This window comes from Musca vetustissima, unplaced genomic scaffold (assembly GCF_032173495.1).
Source record: "Musca vetustissima isolate MV318-11 ecotype Yass unplaced genomic scaffold, APGP_CSIRO_Mvet_v1 utg141338, whole genome shotgun sequence".
Taxonomy (NCBI): Eukaryota; Metazoa; Arthropoda; class Insecta; order Diptera; family Muscidae; genus Musca; species Musca vetustissima.
Window position 1 is genome coordinate 44,646 of NW_026875312.1, and position 19,686 is coordinate 64,331.

The 19,686-nt window shown below is 33.8% G+C and overlaps 1 protein-coding gene across 1 annotated transcript; it reads right to left on the reverse strand.

Annotated features, from left to right (window-relative positions):
* Window positions 1–3,136: 3,136 nt before the first annotated feature.
* Window positions 3,137–3,953, reverse strand: LOC133337787 (achaete-scute complex protein T3-like). Its single transcript, XM_061545989.1, has one exon. It carries the CDS (start codon window positions 3,950–3,952, stop codon window positions 3,143–3,145), a length of 810 nt encoding a protein of 269 aa, XP_061401973.1. The 5' UTR covers window position 3,953; the 3' UTR covers window positions 3,137–3,142.
* Between the last annotated feature and the right edge of the window lie 15,733 nt (window positions 3,954–19,686).

Consider the following 19,686-nt stretch of genomic DNA (forward strand, 5'->3'; position numbering starts at 1 on the left):
GAGACTTTGGGTAAGTTTTTCAATCGAATTGACTATAATTTGTGATTTTGTGTTTTAACTTTCTACCAAAATTTATCAATATTGGTTCACGTTTTGGTATAGCTCCAAAACAGAGATTTGGTCGCATTTTTGGTATTTGAAAGGTCTAGGCCGCATTTAGCCAAAATGGACTTTAATCGTATTCGGCGTTTTTTATGTAATATCCCCCATATGAAGGTTTGCCCTACTTTCAGTATTTCAGTCGAATTTTCTAGCTGCAATTTGGTATTCCGTGTTCTTGAAGGCTAACAATGTCTTCACAAAAAACGTGTACAATATGGATTCCAAAAAATGTCCTGTTTCCCTTCCATTTTTTCAACATAAGCGTCAGTAATTTTACGTTTTTTCCCAATTAAACAACAAAATAGTACACAATTCACTATAACATAGTTATCACGCAAAGACCCTCTACATTTTTAAGAAATTGTAAGGGCATACCACATAAAAGTTATTAAAAATCTTAACGGCTTTATTTTTTTTATTTTCAGAAGATTCCTCTTAAAAAGCTATTCCATAGGTCTCTATCTAATTTTGTTTTAATATAATCTTAATGGGGGGGGGGGGGGTCCCTATACTATAATATGCTACAAGGAGACGTTTAAAATTCCTCTAAAAGGATGTCTGGGACGCTGTTTTCAAAAATTGTTAAAAAATTTACGAATTAGAAATGTTGTTAAAAATTCTATGAATTAGAAATGTGAATTAGAAATCTGCACTTTGAATGTGGTCTCAAAAAATCTATTACTTTGGAAGGTGCCTAAAAAATGGTCCCTCGACTTAGAAAGGTATCTCAAAAAATCTGCGCTGTATAAAGCAAAGAGGCTTCAAAAATATACTTATTCAGGAAGAAAACTCAAAGGAAAATGTCTGTTTCAAAAAAAAAAATAATAATAATAATAAATAAATAAATTCCATATGTCTCTATTTCATCTCTTTTTTAATGAAGTCTCATATGATGGTCTTTTTATTTTTTTAATCTACTACAGAGAAGGCGTTTCGATTTCCTATAAAAAGGAGTATCCAAAAATCATTGCCGCTTAGGAAATTTATCTCAGGACGCTGTGTCCAAAAATAATTAAAAAACGACTTAGAAAGGTCTTTCAAATATCCTACGGCTTAGTATGTGTCTCGAAAATCTGCCCTTAGCAAGTAGCCTTAAAATCTAAGACTTTGGAAGAAATATAAGCCTTTGGAAAAATTGTCACTTTAGATCATCAAAAAATTACTTACTTAGCTGGCTTTTTACAGAACGGTTGTTCAATAAGCCGAGCTTAAAAAATATTTCCAAGCGCGTCGGTTTTGTGCGCAAGTCCGCACGCTTGGAAAGTAGTCCAAGTCCTACTTGGTCTTTCCATCTAATTCGTGGCCCTCCCCTTCTACGGGAACCATCCGTAGGCTCATTTTTATATGCCTTTTGAGCTGGGGCATTTTCATTAATCCGCACAACATGGCCTAGCCACCGTAGTCGCTGCAGCTCAATACTACTGACTATGTCGATGTTCGCGTATAAGTTGTAAAGCTCGGGGTTCATTCGACGCCGATATTCACCATCGACGCAGATAGGCCCGTAGATCTTTCGGTGAATTTTTCAAAAAAAATACGCTTATAAAAAGGAATCTCAAGATGTCTTTAAAAAACCTCACCTATAGAAATAATTCTCAATATGTCTTTAAAAATCCACACCTATTGAAAGAAATCTCAAGACGTTTTCTCAAAAAGACGTTAAAAATCTACGACTGTGATGTTTTCTCAAAAAATCTGCAACTCAAAAAGTCATCATAAAATCTACGCCTAGGACGTTTTTTTTTCAAAAACTCTGCATCTTAAAAAATCATTAAAAAATGTTGCCTCAGACGTCTTCTCAAAAAATCTGCATCTCAAGAAGTTATTAAAAAATCTTCGCCCAGGATGATTTCTCAAAAATCTGCATCTCAAAAAGTCATTTAAAAATCGAAGCCTTGGACGTTTTCTAAAACATTTTTTCTACGTCTTTGTAAGACGTCTTAAACAGTATTTAAAAAATCTGTTCTACGACTTTGTAAGGCGTATCAAACTGTTTTTAAAAAATCTGTTCTACAACTTTGTCTTTACAGTCTTTAAAAAATCTGATCTATGACTTTGTAAGACGTCTCAAACTGTCTTTAAAAAAATCTACGCCTTGGACGTTTTCTGAATCTACGCCTTTGTAAGACGTCTCAAACAGTCTTTAAAAAAATCTACGCCTTGGACGTTTTCTGAATCTACGCCTTTGTAAGACGTCTCATTCAAAAAACCTGGTTGGGTTGGAATTATGTCTAAACATTGTTCAACTTAAACCCGTGTCAAAATCTACGTATGCTAAAAATCCGTCTTTGTTGTAATTTTTCCAAATAAAAATATTTGTTACAATTTTATTTTTTTTTTTTTAATTTTTGTTAGAATTCTTTAAAGAAATATTATTAATTTTTTGTTATCTTTTTTATTTTCTTAGTTATTTTTTTGATTTTGATTTTTTCTTTATTTTTTTATTTGTTGCAATTATTTTGTAAGCCCAATTATTTTTTGTTTCCCAATATTCCCCAAATAAAAAGATTTGTGTAAAATTTTTGTTTTTTCAATATTTTTGTTTGTATTTTTTGTTTTAAATAAATATTTTTGTTGTTGTATAACAAAGAGTGTTTTGCATTCTTAAAACTAGTTTAGTGTCTTCCGTTTAAAAATTAAAAATAAAAACTTAAAATTATAAAAAATAATAATAATAAAAATAAAAGTTTTAAATCAATGTCTTCCGGTTAAAAAAATTAAAATAATAAAAATAAAATTAAAAAAATAATAAATGCTCTTAAGTTAATAATACTCAAAGGCACTGCTTCATTGAGTGGAGCCAAATATTTACAGACGATTACTATTTACAGCAAAATTGGACAACTGGTGCTTAGCCAAGGATCCAGTTGATGAGGTTGAGTGCTCGTTGTGCGACTAAACGAGAGTCGTTGATTTGAGAGAGACACAAGTTGCGAGTCACTGGTCAAACGTGTGTCTTTGTTTTGTTTGTTGTTGTTGGTGGTTTTTGTTGAAGGCGGGTATTTTTCAAGCTGAGCAAAGGAGTCAAAAATTGAACTCCTTATTGATCTTGCCACGAGGAAATGTAGTCCAAGAGTTCATCATCATCACCACCATCGAAAGTTTCGAATTTGAAATCATGATCGGGTTCTTCCAATTTCAAGGGGGTGACAAAGCTGTTGGCAGCATTAACGGACACATCAGAATCGGAATAGGATGAGGTGGGTGAGTGAGTCATGTGATAGGCATGGTTGTCGACTGGGCTGCCCATTGATGAGTAACCATAGTTGCTGCCATCATTGCTGGAGTCGTCATAGTTCAAAGAGGTGGTTGGGGCGGCGGTGCTGGCGTTGGGGCTGGTATTTTCAGATGATTCCAAAAGTTCTTGCAAGCCACGGATGTATTCTACAGCAATGCGTAGAGTATCGACTTTGGACAATTTCTTGCTGGCACCGCGACCACCTGAAGACAAGGCATTGATGACGGATTGAGGGATGTGTTGGCGCAAGTTGGAGAAACCATTGTTGACTTGCTTGACACGGTTACGCTCACGGGCATTGCGGCGGGCAACTGAGGGCAATTGCTCACCATAGGGCATGTTGGTGTAGGTGTAACGCTTCTTCTCCATGATGGGACCGCCGGCAGCTGGCATGGCTGGTTGGATGTTTTGCAAATTGCTGGTACCCAAAACCTTGGGTTGAGCTGGGGCAATGGGTTGCAATTTGTTGACATACTGCATGTGATGGGCAGCAGCCATTTGTGGTTGTTGGTGTTGTTGCTGTTGGGGCAACATCATCATGTTGCCGTTGATGATTTGGAAATGATGTTGTGGTTGTTGGTAGTTGTTTTGGGACATGCAAACGCTGGCCATTTTTATGTAGTTGTGTGTGTGTGTTTTTCTTTAATCAAAAGTAATCCACAGAAATGTTGTAATCCGCTAAGATGTCTTTACTGGACGATCTTTGAAAACGAACTGAACTCTTTTTGATTGCAAAATGTTTTATTTTGGTTCTTTCAAGTTGTTGTTCGTTTAGTGGTGGTTGTTCTTCTCAAATAGTTGAGTTGAGAGAAGAATTTTTTTGTAGTGAGTAAGAATGTTTGTTGTGTTGTTTACTGTTTGGAATCGTATTCCACAATGATACCTTTCGTCCTGTTGCTTCTCTATTTGTACTCACTATGAGAAGAGAATAAGGGTTTGTTATTGTTGTACCATGTGGTGTAGTGGTTAGAGTTTTTCTACCTGCTCTCCGTTTTATGGTTCTACAAAAGGGGTTCTCAATTTTCTATGCCTTCGCTGTTTAGAACACAAAAATTCATTTAAGGATATCTTTCGTTTCCTTGTGTGTGGAGTTTAATGCCTGTAGGAGCAACAGAGAGAGGGAGAGTAAGATCGCCAGGATTATGTGTATAGGTCTAACAGGTCAAATACATGTCATGTTATACTAACAGTGCAACGGGCCTACAAGTCCTGTGTGGAGTTGTGCGATTTGTTAGGGGCGCTGTGTTTAAGCGCCGTATTTTGGGGTTTTCCCAGGATTTACAAGTACAAGGATTTACAATACTTATGTACATGTGTTGTAGGTATGATGGATATATTTAAATATTTGGTTCATGTTGGGTGGTACAATTTAATATTTTATGTTCTATTTTTTGTGAAGGATATAAAATGTGTCGTAGAAAGTAAGCTGACTATTATGGTATAGAACTTAAGTATTAATTTCTATACAAATCATACTTTTGCAATATTTAGAAAATGAAGACAAATGTATTCAAGAAAAGTATTGTTTTTCTGATCAATTTTAGATTAAAAATATATATTTTTTTGTTTTTCAAATATTGGGCAGCATTTAGATGAGGAAATTTGCTTCCTGTAATTATTGCATCTATGCAGTGGTTTTTAATTATGAAACACATATTTGATGGATTTACCAAGATTGAAGCTAAGGTAGGTTTAACGGAAATTTAAAAACTATGTTGTGAGGGTATTATAAGTTTGAGAGGTCTCAAGAGTTTGTGACGTCACCGATATTTCAATCTTACACGATAAAGGAGATATGGTCTACCCATACGCAAATACACCAAGAATTTAATGGGAAACATTTTGCATACTATTGGGTATATGACCACTTTGTAAAGGTATGATCCGGAAAAAAAATTCCAGACTGTAAAAAAGAATGATTGATTGAAGTGGACGGATATATTTATATAATAATTGTTTTATTTTTAACAGGGAATAATAGAAAAATTTCTTCACGCTGGAGAAGGGACACAGTTCATATTACATTTGATTTTTGACGGTAAAGGTTTTAATATAATTGTGTAGTCCCCATGGCATATACGATTCGACATAAAATAGTGGTCATATTAGTCGCCTTGCTTCCAATATTAAAGATTATTGCTATTACTTCTACGATGAACAGGATATATTTTAAATTGTTTACATTCCCAACAAGATTTGTCTGTAGAGAATATGCGATCTCTCATATCACGATATCGCTCTTTTTATGGTATTTTGGAGGCTCTCCCAAGCGAATGATTGAAAAAAGATTTCAGACTGCTTATATATAAGAGAACCGATCGGTTGAGGGTGAAATAAAAACTTCTTTCCACATCCAAATTCGAATTTTAATTCGAGTCCTGAAATAAAAATGGAAAGAAAACTTCCAAACTTATTTTTCTTTTTCAATTCAAAGCATGGATATAACTATGATAAGTTTTAAATAGAAGAATGGATATAAGAACACTTCTTACAGAAAGAGTTCTGTGGGACCACAAATTAATTCGCATAAATTAAAAGAGCAACCACTCTTCTTGTATATACTACGAACTTTTGGAGTCTATCTCCTTCAGTAGAAATATTTACGCCATAAAATAAAAATGTTGTTATTTTTAACACAAAAATCTAGTCCGTTAAATATTGATTGATATTCATCAAAACAGTCATGTTTATTCTATGTCAGATCGTCGGGTCATATTTGTGGCATCTACAGCGACTAGAAAAACACACAAAATTAATTGTTTGGTCCATATTAACCCATCATTACAATCAAAACAACATGAATCAACATTGGCCAGAACCTGCCCTACATGCAAAATTTCCTGACGATTAGATCATAACTGTGACCTGTATGGTGTTTTCAAATTATAATGGACGGACGGAGGGACACATATGTCTAGATCGACTCAGCTAGTCGCGATATGACGATTAGTGTATTAAAGGGGTGTCTAGGACCAATATTTCGCATAAACTTATCTATGAAAGAAGGATGCAAAATTCCAAATTACAGGACCATAAAAATACCTATAGACAACTTTGGACAACATCCAAAGATCCACCAATTGTTATTGTATTTTTTATGCAGATTTGCCAGAAATCAAATTAGAGCCAATTCGTTGGATCGGCATTGATATTCGAAGGATTTGTCGCCAAATGAGAATATAAAATTAGAGCCTGCAAAAAAATTCAATATTGATTATTTTTAGTAGAGAGATTTTCCATTTGCACAGCCCATTTGGTTGAAAACGTTCCCAAATTCACAAAAAAAAAAACATTTGGGCACTATACCTCCCATAAGGGGCCCTTCCTATACCCATAAGTTTTTATGATATTTTTATAAGTACGTGGTCCTCGAAAATGTTGTATTATATGTTTATCGATTATCTGCAAAATTATTGGTCTTAAATTGTTTCATTAAGCTGGATTAAAGTTCGAATCTAGTCAGAAAAGGTTAGGCGTCGTATATATGTTATAAAGTTAACCAAGTGTCAATATTGGGAGGCGTTACAAACATCAGGATCAAAAAATTGATTCAACTCATTTTCTTATTTTAAACTTGATAGAGTAAAGAAAAAATCTAATTATTTTCAATAGTCAATTTTACGTATTACTCTCCAATTTAAAAAAAAAAATATCTTTAAGGGACCATTCCCCTTAAATTCTTACTTTTTGGAAAATATTTCCTCAGCTTTAAGATAATATAAAAAAGTCTTCGCAGCGGCAGCCAGATTTAAATAATAGTTGACATTTTTCAATATTTTTTATTGAACTATTTTCAAATCGATTAGATTCGATTATTGGTATACGAGTAGTGTCATAATTAAATTTGTAGTGCATTCAATTCCATCCAAATATGTATTTATTTTTCAAGTTAATATTTCAAAATAATTTAGTTCTTTGAGACTACGTATCAATATATATGTAAATATATATGTAAATAATATTTGTTATATATTCGTTTACATAAATTTCAAAAGAATTATGATTTATATAGAAATATTAATAGTTATCTACGTTATATCCTTATAAGTCCTAATTATCCTAGTCGTTTTCGAAATAGTTCATTATTTCTATGGTTTCATATAAAAACCAAGTTCGTTACTAAGGTAGACTTATTTTTAAGAACTAAGAACTTTATCCTTATTTTAGACATGCAGTCGCCATCTATTGATGGGAATATGAAACTAATTTCACAAACAATACACAAAATCATGCCTCAATTAGTACTTCAATATCCTCTAAGGCAAAATTAAATAGAAAAATAAAATTTTCACATAGTCGTGTCTTTGGCTAGAGTGAAAATGTGATCATATGTCATTTCTCACTTAAACGGAATATAAAATTAAGAACAACATAGTATATAAAAAATATGTTTATATTAATAGAATATTAATCAAAATTAATTTTTAATATTTCCAAATTAAATTCAATACAATAAATAAAATAATTTTATATAATTATATAATATATTATATCAAAATAATAGTAATATTTAAATTAATTACTTACATAGTAACCTTTTTTTAAAATCCTCCTTAATGTTAACAACATAACTACTATAAATGTTATTAACATCATCCCCCTGAGCATGCATGTTTTTGTTTTCTTGCTTTCTTTCTACCTAACAATATTCCAATAAGTCGCGTGCCATCTACACCACTATAGGACGACAGTCCTTTTGTTTTCGTCTTACCATATCCTAACTACCTGCTACTGACCGAGAGCAACAACAACACTAACATATATACTAACTTAAACATTATGGGGTGGATTAAGTCAAGCTCTGTTCAATGTTAATGGTGTGCCATAAAAAAGAGAGACATTGAGTAGTGATCCTTTTGCGTGCACACACACAAAGTCATAAAACTCCTACTGTTAGAATTCATTTGAAGGCAATGTTCTGTAAACTTTACAGCCCTCTGAATGTAAGTCAGGGGTCATAAATGGCTGGTTTGTAAAAAATAATTTCATTGGGTTTTTCCATTCAACTTGTTCGTGCAAGGTTCACTACCTAGGCACCTACTAACTAACTAACAGGACACTGGCGATTAACATTTCAAGTGAGTGAGTCAAGAAATGTAAACCAAGAGAGAGCAAATATAGAAAACATGAGAATCAAGTTATTGTGTGGAAAAATCAAGGATATTTCGTTTTTGTTCTTCTCCTCTGCACATTCACTTCAATGTTAGTGTCCTTTCCTTCCAGGCATTGTTATTGTGGTATTTACTTTCATTATTATTTTTCGACTATTCATTCCAGTCTATCTCGTTCTGTTGCATGTAGCTAGCCACTGTCTCTGTGTGAATGTGTTGTTGTTGTTCTTGTTTCAATGCCAGTGTAAGGGAATTATTCTATGTCTACATTGATATCTGATCTTTATAGTAAAAAGGAATCCCAGTTTCCTTCGTCTTTAACATTTTGTCTTTATATTTATAAATAAAAAAGAGGGATCTTATTTTATTCATTGAATTCCTTAGAGATTTGTTGTTTCACTTCTCTGTCGTCTTTTGTTTCCTTGTTTGGAATTTGTTGTTGCTTTTGCTTTTATTGAAAATGAAATTTCTTTCTTTCTTGGGGTATTGTGTGCTAGGATATTGTCTTTTTATTTCTTTTACTATTTCATAGGGACACTGATCTTTGAGGTCCTTGCAAGTGTCTGAAGACATCGCCAGTTTAGTTGAATTTGAGACGAGCTGGTGTGTGGTACTTGTAGATCTGGGAAAATACAATCATGGAAATAAAAAACAAAAAAAAAACAAATTAGCAATTTTTTAAAATGGTGCATTATAAATTTAAACACATTTTTCTCTAAAACACGTTTCAACACGTTTTTCTCTAAACATTTTTTTGCGAATGGCGGGCACGATAACTCAAAAACAAATAACCCAATCGATTCCAAATTTTAACACGTTCCTCTGTGAGTGTATAGCTATCGTATGAACTAGGATAAAGCCAATCGGTGAAGATCTTCCTTATTTTTTAACTTGGGTTTTGGTAAAAAATCAGCGATTTTCCAAAAATGTTTTTTCAAAGGTCCACCATTTTGTTAATTTTAGAGCGAAGTCAATAATCCTAGTTCATACGAGAGCCAGACATGTACTCTTTCTAACACCGTTGGAATTTTCGGATTCCGATGTTCCAGTGAGGAGTTATCATGCCCGCCATCAAAAATAAGGATTTTTCTTTAATTACAAAAACAACAAAACAATAACAAAAATTTTTGGTAAATTATTTTTCTTCTCTTTTAAATCTTCAAATATATATGTGCAAAGTTACAAACCTTAACAAGCATTGGTATTGATTTACCAGCCCATTGAAAATCTTGAAAAATTAAAATCGAGAATGGGTGGGGTTCCCTTAAATATTATATTTCTGGGCGATATATCCTAACGAGTAGTGTAAATATTTTGGAATTGATAATGAGAAATATTCACAGAGAATTTTTTCAATATTTGTAACAAAAACCGTTTCTTTGATTTCATTAAAAAAAAAATAAATAATTAGAATTGACAGGATATTTGCTTGTCATATTGCAATTTATATTTGGCCCAATATTATCAATATTATCGCATGTTTTTTCCAATGACGAATACATAAGTTCAATTCGATTTATTATGGAATCTTAACAAACCAAAAAAACTTTTATGAAATTGTTCTATTCGTTGTCATTTTGATGTATTATTGCATAGTAATTGAATCGCACACAAACTTTTATGAGGAATTTTTCATAAAATTTTCAAACCTAACCTTACAACTTTATATCTCGAATTCTTTGATACGTAGTGATATCTTGTAGGATTTAAAGTTGACATTTCGAGTTGGGAATTAATAATTTAGTATGTCCCCCATATTATGATAGAAAACGGTTGTATAGAGACAAATCCAATTCGTTAACCAATAAAATTTACTATTTTTTTATCAAAAATTTTACCAAAATTCTCCAGATACTGAGATTCGGGTGATAACATTAAATGAGAGCTACCCAAAAAACTGGACAAATTTTAATAATTTTTAATTAGTAGATTTGGTCTCAAACAATAACCAATTCGGTTAGAGAAGGGTCCAAATGTTTTCAAAATATCGAAAACCAGGATACCTTATTTTTATTTTATTTTTTATACCGTACACAACTATGTTGTCAGGGTATTATAGCTTTGTGCAGCCCCAAGAGTTTGTAACGCCGCGAATTATTTGTCTTAGACCCACCTCTAAATATATCGATCGTCATATCTCGATTAGCTAGACTTGTGTGTCCCTCCGTCGGGCCGTCTGTCCACAACAATTTGTAAACACGATACTGGTCACAGTTATGGCCAAAATTAACTAAATCGTTTTTGTTAAATACCGTTCAATATTTAGGGGATGAAATGGACCAACAACTTTTTTTTTGTTCTGGTCAATTTTACAAGAATCAAAAATAATTCTGAGGGTAGAATTTGTACAATTTGAATACGAAGCGATTTAAATAATTTGGACTGTATACACAAATTAGTACTGTACACAAATTTACCCTCTTCTCTATATTGAAAAGCTCATAACTTTACCAAAATTTTGAATTTTTTGATTTTTCTTTTGATAAGTGTCATCCATAATCAGATCTTGACATATGAAATCAAATAATACATATCTACCAGCTGCATATAAAATATAAGCCCTAAAACATGTTGTTGCCTGTGGGACGCAAAGGGTTAAAGGGTCTACGTATTTTGATATTGTTTAGTATAACATTATCACACTAGGCGGCGGAAATTTTGCGCTGATCGTTTTAAAATTTTACATGAAGTTCGGATTATTGCCAAGGACGACGCCTAAAATGTTTTGTGATGTTAAGATGGGATGCAATGAACCGAAAACTTTACTTTTGTCGGATTTTCTTATACGACATTATTATTATCTTCTGTTGCATCCTCCACAAATGTTCAATAATTTCAATTTTTATAAATCCAATATCAGCCGAATAGAATGTCCGATTTGAAATAAAAAAATTTGCACAACCTACGTATTATCATTACCAAACCTAGATCAAGCCCGAAGATGGGTCAACATTAAATCCAAAACATTTTTGATAAACACGTATTACGAAGACCTCCGCCAATTACAGGCTGCATACATCTGTCGGCAACACCGACTGACACTTTTTTACTAGCTTTTCAATCGAATAGGTTAAAATTTGGTATCAACATTCGACCCATTTTTAATAAGTCCCCAAATATTCTGGTATTTTAGGGAGAGCTTTTTGGCAAATTGTCTATAATTTTGTACTTGGTTGTCATTGCGTAAAATCGACCAAATCGGTAGCTTAACCGAATTGTTTCAAATTCAATATGTCGAGTTATCATTGGGTGGTAAATCTTCTTAAAATAATTTATAAATATCGGTAGATTTTATGGATATAGTCACCATATAAAGGTCCAAACACTTTTAAGATATTTGGATCATCATAAAAGTCCACGTTGAAACATGCCCCCAGACAAAAGACACGCGAAGTTTGTTAGTATGTTCAAGGTCTTAGCCCAATCGACCAACCAGAGTTTCTGTAGTATCATTTTTCCCTGGCAGTAATTTACCATGACATAGTCACAATATAATAATGTCGATCGATTATATGTACTTTGAATATAGCTTCAAATATAGCTCCCTTATCATATCCCTATCCAAATATATAGCGCTTTCAGTATTTAAGCTTCCGGAAAAAACATTTTAGGGATCTCATGATTTTTTGGAGGCCCATATCATCCGTTATATATAGAGTTCTTGTTCCGAATCAAAATCGAATAAATGCAAATTTTTGAAATGTATTTCATGCAATTAGCAATGATTTTTGCTTTCAAAATTACAAAATTCTTTTAAAATTCCATAAAAAAATTTGAAAAATTTTTTTGCGAGCACATTCATGATTTTTGGTACATAGGTTAAGAAAAATATGCTGATTCGAAATATGTTCGCGTTCACAAATTCGGATGCTGCGCACAAAAGTTATAGCGATTTTAAATCTTGTATTCCAAACATACTTTAAATGAATTCCTATTTGTTGTAATTCGCGAATTTCTTCACAAATGGTTAAACACATTTGTTTTCTTTGCATACTTGTCAAATCACATCGAATAACGGTTAAATTGTCGCGAAAAACAAATAGAAGCATGAAGATATCTAAAAATAAAATAAATTAATTTTTTTAATAAATCGAAATGTTTTTTGAATTTTCGATTTTTTAGTATGGTTAAGGGAATACGGGTTTGCTTTAATCTTCTAAAATATGCGACGCTTTTTCCTCAAATTCATATAGATGATTGTTAAATATCGGTATATTCATCTGATAACAGTTTCGACTGTAAAAATGACTAAATATATTGCAGTTACAATACATACAAATTATCAATGTTTAAAAGCATACAATTCGCGTATTAGTTGAAATCAGTTGATGCGCATGCGGTTTTCGTATAAACCGAATCAATGTCTTTCAATAATTATGAATTTTTCGATGTTTAATTAAGCGGTCAAAGTGTGCCGCTCGACGCACTTTACTATGCAAAAACCTTAAAAATGGCTAAAAATCGCGCATACGATTTTTATGCGCATCCGATTTTAGTAATCTCCTGTGAAAATACGCAAAAGGACACCTATTTTAAAAGGATCGGTTAAGAACCGCGGATGTGCCTCCACAATCAATTTTGTATAAAATACGCATATTATTCGCGTATCGATGTATTTTTGACCTATTTCCACACAGATTCGCGAATTTGACAATACTAGCATAAATGCATGTAAAATTAATTCGAAGAAAATCGCGATTATTTACGCGAATTTGTCAAAGTAAGTTTTTGCAGTTTTTCTCACATTCAAGGTACCTATATCCGCCGTTTTGGTGGGCAGAATTGAACATGGATGGGCTCATTAGATCCGGCACGTAAAAAAACTAAAATCACGCGGGGTTCCACGGAATTTGAATGGACTTTCTCAATTTTAGACTCAAAAAATATGTTTTTTATAAAAATTTACGCACCAAATTTTCTTCTTTGGAACCCAATTGCAAAGAAGCTACGGTGAGCACATTCATGAGATATACACTAAACGAAGCAGAATCACGAGTTCTACTATCCCATAATTAGTTTATTCCATTATCTGGATGCGCATCCTAATTATAAGAAAAATTCCAAAAATCACGGAAAATCCGGCTTCAAAATGTCAGCATCCATTTTGGGTGGATGCAGTGATTATATCGAAAAATCATACATTAGAACCATATTGTCCATAGGGTATTCTGCAACTTAGTCACTGATCACATGTGCGTGCGTTGTGTAGTTTAGCCACAAATCGGGAACGAACACAAAAAAACTCGTTGGCTTCAACACATTTTCACCCATTTTTTTACATTACCACCATCACAGCTTCCACGCAACTTATTATTTATTACCAATATTTTAAGATTTTGACAAGAACACTTAAATTTATAGAAATGAATTTAAATTGTATGCAATATGTTTATATTTCGCGAGTTATAACATTGCAAACCCCAGCTTCAAGGAATTTAAAAGATTTTTATAATTTCCCATATGCATATATTTTTCATCGGTTGACTAAAAGGAGTCGGATTTTTCTTCTGCACTTTAATACTATTACTGTGTTTGGTATAACAGAATTTATTTATGCTAAATATTTCTTCACGAACTTTAGAATTATCAGCAAAAAAAATAAATCACACTATAACATGACCTATATTTTTAATTTGGGATTTTAATACACTCGCCAAAACTAGGAATTCCGTTAAAATTGAGGAATAAAGTTTTGGTCTTCCAAAAGGGGTTTATGTTAAGGCATGGGCTCTTGCCCTCTAAAATGATCAAATTTATAATTGAAATCAATCGTTTTTTTCTGTAATTAATTTGAATTTCCCAAAATTAGGTTGTATTGTTGTATGAGGCAAGTTAATATATCGACTAACACTTTATACTGCGCAAAAATGAGGCGGTGCGTATAAATGGTGGCTATGGCAAAACGTGAACGAATATTGAATATATTTCGGGAGGAGGATCCTAATATATACAATCAAACCAATGTAATGTAAACCATACTGGAAATTCTTCCGTCATTTAAAGAGTGGGCCGATATATTACTAGTTCTAAAGACAATGAGAAATGTAATAAATCCTATACCTTGAAGGAGGTGCCATAATTCTAAGTTTTTTTAATGTGTCAAATCGTTTTCTATTCTCCCCATAAATTATAGCACAATAACCTACTCCAACAACATTAACCTTGACCACAGACAAAACTACAACAACCTCATATACATATAAATGCAAAACATTGCAGACATCAGCAAAACGGACGTTTCAAAAGCGTGACACGTGCTTCCGATTTAGAAAAAACTTCCACATCAAGACTTACTACAAAGAATGAATGAAAATAATAATCATGGAAAAAATCAAAATTCTCAATACGAATGACAAGTGGCCACAGGTCTAAAATATTACTCTGCATAATGATGACGGGATTTACAATATCTGAACATGTGGCAATTGGATTTAGTTATAGAAGCCTTCCACACGACAAGGACTACTTGGTAAATACTGGCCAGTCTGTCTGGACGTCTATGAATTAGTCATAGACGTCGTCTTCTACTATGACTACTAGTTTCTTGGGCGCATGCGTAAATGTAATGGGTTGTACGATGGTGGTTTAATGTTTGTTTTTACTGTTTTCGGATTTATCTGCTCAAAAAGCAAACACCAAAAGTGAGCCGCCAACGCCACCGACGTTCATGTCGCACAATCCAGCATAAATATAAACATATTTTATGCAAAGCCTCTCTGCGGACATCAGGCCTTTATACAACGAGACAGTGTACAATGTTGACAAATCATAATAAGCTAATGTCAGCCTAAAGCGTCACTGAGAGACGACTCTACACCAACTAAAACTGAAGAAGTCGTGTTCTTTTATTTTTTTTTTTTTGGTAATCATTATGACGTCGAAGATGATGATGGCGGTCGGTGGCACGATTACAATGATGTTGATTTTTCTGGTGCTGGTGACGAATTGTGGTGTGTGGCTTGTGCTACCACAGCGCGTGCGTGTCCAACAAACAACAAAATTTCAATTGAAAAAAGTTGTTCTTCTTTTTTTTAGGCTGTTGGTCTACACTTCAAAGAACCCAGAATATGGGGGACAGCTGCAAATAGGTAAAAAACCAACTGAATCAACCATTAATACAAGCTGATGGGGATTATGGAGGAGACCATGAGGATGATGACGGCACTATCGTTGGCATTGGTCTTTATTGCAGTAATATTGAAATTGTAAATTTTCAATATTTCTTGCATATTAAGTGCGTTTTTGTAAATTTTCGGCGCGTGACATTGTCCATGGTCAGTAATTTTTATATTAATAATGAAAAAAAAAAATCACAATTTAAGACGAACTTTTATTAAAGCGATGTAAATGGAAATAAGAAAAATAAAATATAAAACTTGTGTTTCCAGAGAGAATATGTTTTTAATTTTTGTAAAACATCACCGTCAACGGGCAAATGAATCTGGACGTTAATAATGAGGTTGCTTTGAAAATATCCAAGCTATAAACATATTTTTTGAGTCCTTATTAGTCCATAATGTTATGTGATAGTAAATTGTTCATGCTTCAAATTACACTATAGTTACCAGGAATCCGATATGTTAAATTACAGCCGCTTCCATTTGGTTAAAAAATTATTAATACGGAAAAAGCGGAATTTTTATGTGGGGTTATACCGCAGAAATTGGTATAAGAGTCTGCCTTCCAAAATGATTTACATTTACATCGATTGGAAAATGCAGCCAAATACTTTGATAGAAAATTGATGGACAAATTCTCCGAAATATTTACGGCCGATCTGCGTCGAATGAACCACGATTATTACCATATATACACGGACATCGACATAGTCGTATCGAGTATAAAGTTTGCCTTCCAAAACGATTTACACTAAATTACAGTCACATCGATTGGAAAATGCGTCTAAAGACTTTGATAGAAAAATTCTCCGAAATATTTACTGCCGATCTGCGTCGACGGAGAATATCGGCGTCGAATGAACCACGAGTATTACCATATATACACAGACATAGACATAGTCGTATCGAACTGCAGCGACTACGGTAGCTAGGCCATGTTGTGCGAATGGATGAGGATGCCCAGATCAAAAGGCATATAAAAGCTAGCCTACTGATGGTTCACGCAGAAGGGGAAGGCCTCGAATTCGATAGAAATATGAAGTGGAGGATGACATATCTGAGCATGGTACTTCGAGGCATTAAAACGGAATGACAAATTTATTATACATTCCACCTTATAATAAACATTAAGCGAGGAGGTTTTATATTCTCTGAGAAATCGATATACCATATTAATTAAACATTTTTACTAGTTTATAAATTATTGACCATTCCTGGGGGAGGACTTGGTCTAGGCTTTGTAAATACAATATAATCGCCTTATATTGTATTTAAAAATTTTGACACTTTGTGGGGCAGGTACCAGAAGGAGTGGACCAATGGGTCCCATATTCCTATTTGATCTGGGCTTAGTAAACATAATAGGTTGTGTAAAGTTTGGTTCAAATCGGATAGTCCATTGGCATGATATTATAAAATTAATTTTTTTGTTTGACAATTTTTACAACTTTGTGGGGGAGGTACCAGAAGAAGTGGGCCAATACACCCCATCATCAAACTAAGTTTGGAAGAAATATTAATATGTGCAAAGTTTGAATTAAATCGATTAATCCCTTCGACAGTTATCTTGCGCACCAGCCGGCAAGACAGACAGACGGCGGACATTTGTAAGTCGACTGCGAATTTTCTGAAACGGATTTGGTCCAAAGAAACATGAGGTTTAAAATGTGGGGCACATTTTAAATTGGTCTGAATTCAATGATTTCAAGTATCAAACATACAATTGCTACAAATGGGATGTATCGGTTAATGGTTTGGTATCGTCTTCATATAACGTTAAGACTGGATATTTTCGGCATATTTTTCTACCGAATTAGGTGTAGTTTGGTATAACGAATTATCATTGGGTATTAAATCCCTACCAAATATGAGCGATATCGGTTCACTTTTTAGGATTGTCCCCAAATAACGGTATCCCTAATTATTCGGTATTTTGGAGAGTTTAAACGACTTTTTACCCGAATTTTCGGCAATTTAGTACTTTTTCTTTTTGATATCCCCATATGACTGTGTTTCTCAAATTTCGGTATTTTAGGGTCAGCTTTTTTTACCGAATAAGCTTCAATTGGATATTGTGAATTTTCATTGGATAGAAAATCTCCATACCTAAAATAATCAATATACATGCTTCGGGCTAGCTCCCATAGAGCTGTACCCCCATTTTTCGGTATTGTTGAATGTTATTGGGTATGACTTCGCTTTGTGGCGTTTTAGGTGAGATGAAAAGACTGCAACCAACTTCAGACTGCTGTCATTTCTAAGCCACTCATCCGACAGCTGTTAAAATTATTCCAGTGGCAGCTCATTATATTGTTTACTAGTGCACAAAAGCACTTTGGTGAGAATATTCGAGAAAAAAGTTATTTGTGATGAAATTCAAGCGTGATAGTGTGATTTATTTATATTTGACTGGAAAACCACAAGTGGCTATCGTTAGAGCTCTCCAGCATTTAAATGTTAATAAATCTTTTGTGTCTCGTACCATCGCTCGTAGCGTAGCCCGACCTAAAGGAAGTGGACAGAAGAATACAGTAACATCAGCCGCAATGGCTCCAAAAGTAAAGAAGTGACTTGATAGAAACATTCATTGTCCAGCAGTTTGTAAACAAACAAAATGATCGTGTATACTTGCCAAAGAGGTCAGCTGAAAATATGCACCATCGGTTGGCCAACAGAACTCGGTCATAGTGATGCTGCGGGCCGCCATGACAGCCGATGCCTAATATTATTGCGAAAAAATTCTGGAGGGCGTATTGAATTAAAGCCTTGGGCACGCAAACATTTTGGCCGCTGACCTTGGACATTACAACAGTACTCAGCACGCGCCACCTAATAATCGCTCCAATATGAGGTTCCTCGATTCAATTCCAGCGCACAATGATCACTAAAATCTCCGGATACCAATCCGTTGGACTATTGTGTCTGATGTATTTTGGTAAGCAAGATTGGTACTAAAAAAAGTGTCGATCACCTCAAGCAAGCGTTTCGCCTGGAATGGGCCAAAATACCGCAGAGCAACATTCGGGCAGCGTGTGACGGTTTCGTTGGTCGTGGTGAAAGACATAATTCGCGCCAAAGGTGACCAATTTGAACAAATATAAATTTATTCTACAATTTTATGCTACTTCCGACATTCTTTGCTTCATTCATTCAATAAAATAAAAAAAAAAAAAATGTAAAAATTATGGCGTTTGACTTTTTGCAGTTTTTATCTCACCCTGTATATGAAGCAAATTATAAATTTAGGTCAATGTTTGGACATAGCCCCCCATAAAAGTACTGCCTATTTTTCGATATTTTGAAGGTTTTATCTGCATTCTCCTCTAGAAGTGTTGTACGTTGGTATTCCGGCTTCTTGTAGCTTGGAACATATTTTTTTAGTCTTTGTTTGGCTTGGTCCTTAAAGTTTCAACTTCCATATTTGGAAAAGTGGAACCTGTAATTTATTTCTTATGTTTCCAAATGAACAACATAGCAACAGACAAATTACAATGACATATGTAGTCGCCATATGACGACATTTAAAAGGAATTCTGAATGCACACCAGTCAGTTCGGGATGGCCGAACCTAACGAAGTTTTTATTTGTTTCTTCAGGTACCGGATTAAAATGAATTCATTGGGTGCCAAGTCAGGTCTGTACGGAATATATCCCATCTATTCCACGTTTTGTCGGTAAAAATGCGCTAATTTGAGCCATTATGAGCGCGGTTTCATTTTCGATTAAAATCCATTTGTGAGAGATCCAGTTATAAAAAGCCCTATTTTTAAACGACCTTTGTCTTTGATCGAGCATTGGGTTTGTTTTCCCAATGTTTTACGATGGTCCTTAATCGCCATATCTAAATTAAACGATGCACTCATCTCGTGATGATCCAGGTCGACATTTGAAAGAAATGAGCGCACAAAATGTTATTAATATTTAAAATTTAGAAATGCCCGTCCGTCTGTATTCCTAGTGAGTTCAAAGGGAATAATCGATTTAATACAAATTTTACAAACCTTAATAGTTATAATCGAAGTCGTTGAAATATTCAAAATATTCTATACATACTTTCCAACAGAATAAGGTGTCACGGATATGACTGAATATCATCAAAGTAGTAGAAGGGATTATT

Coding starts and splice junctions, on each gene's coding strand:
- LOC133337787 (XM_061545989.1), bottom strand. CDS start 3,952: ATGGCCAGCGTTTGCATGTCCCAAAACAACTACCAACAACCACAACAT.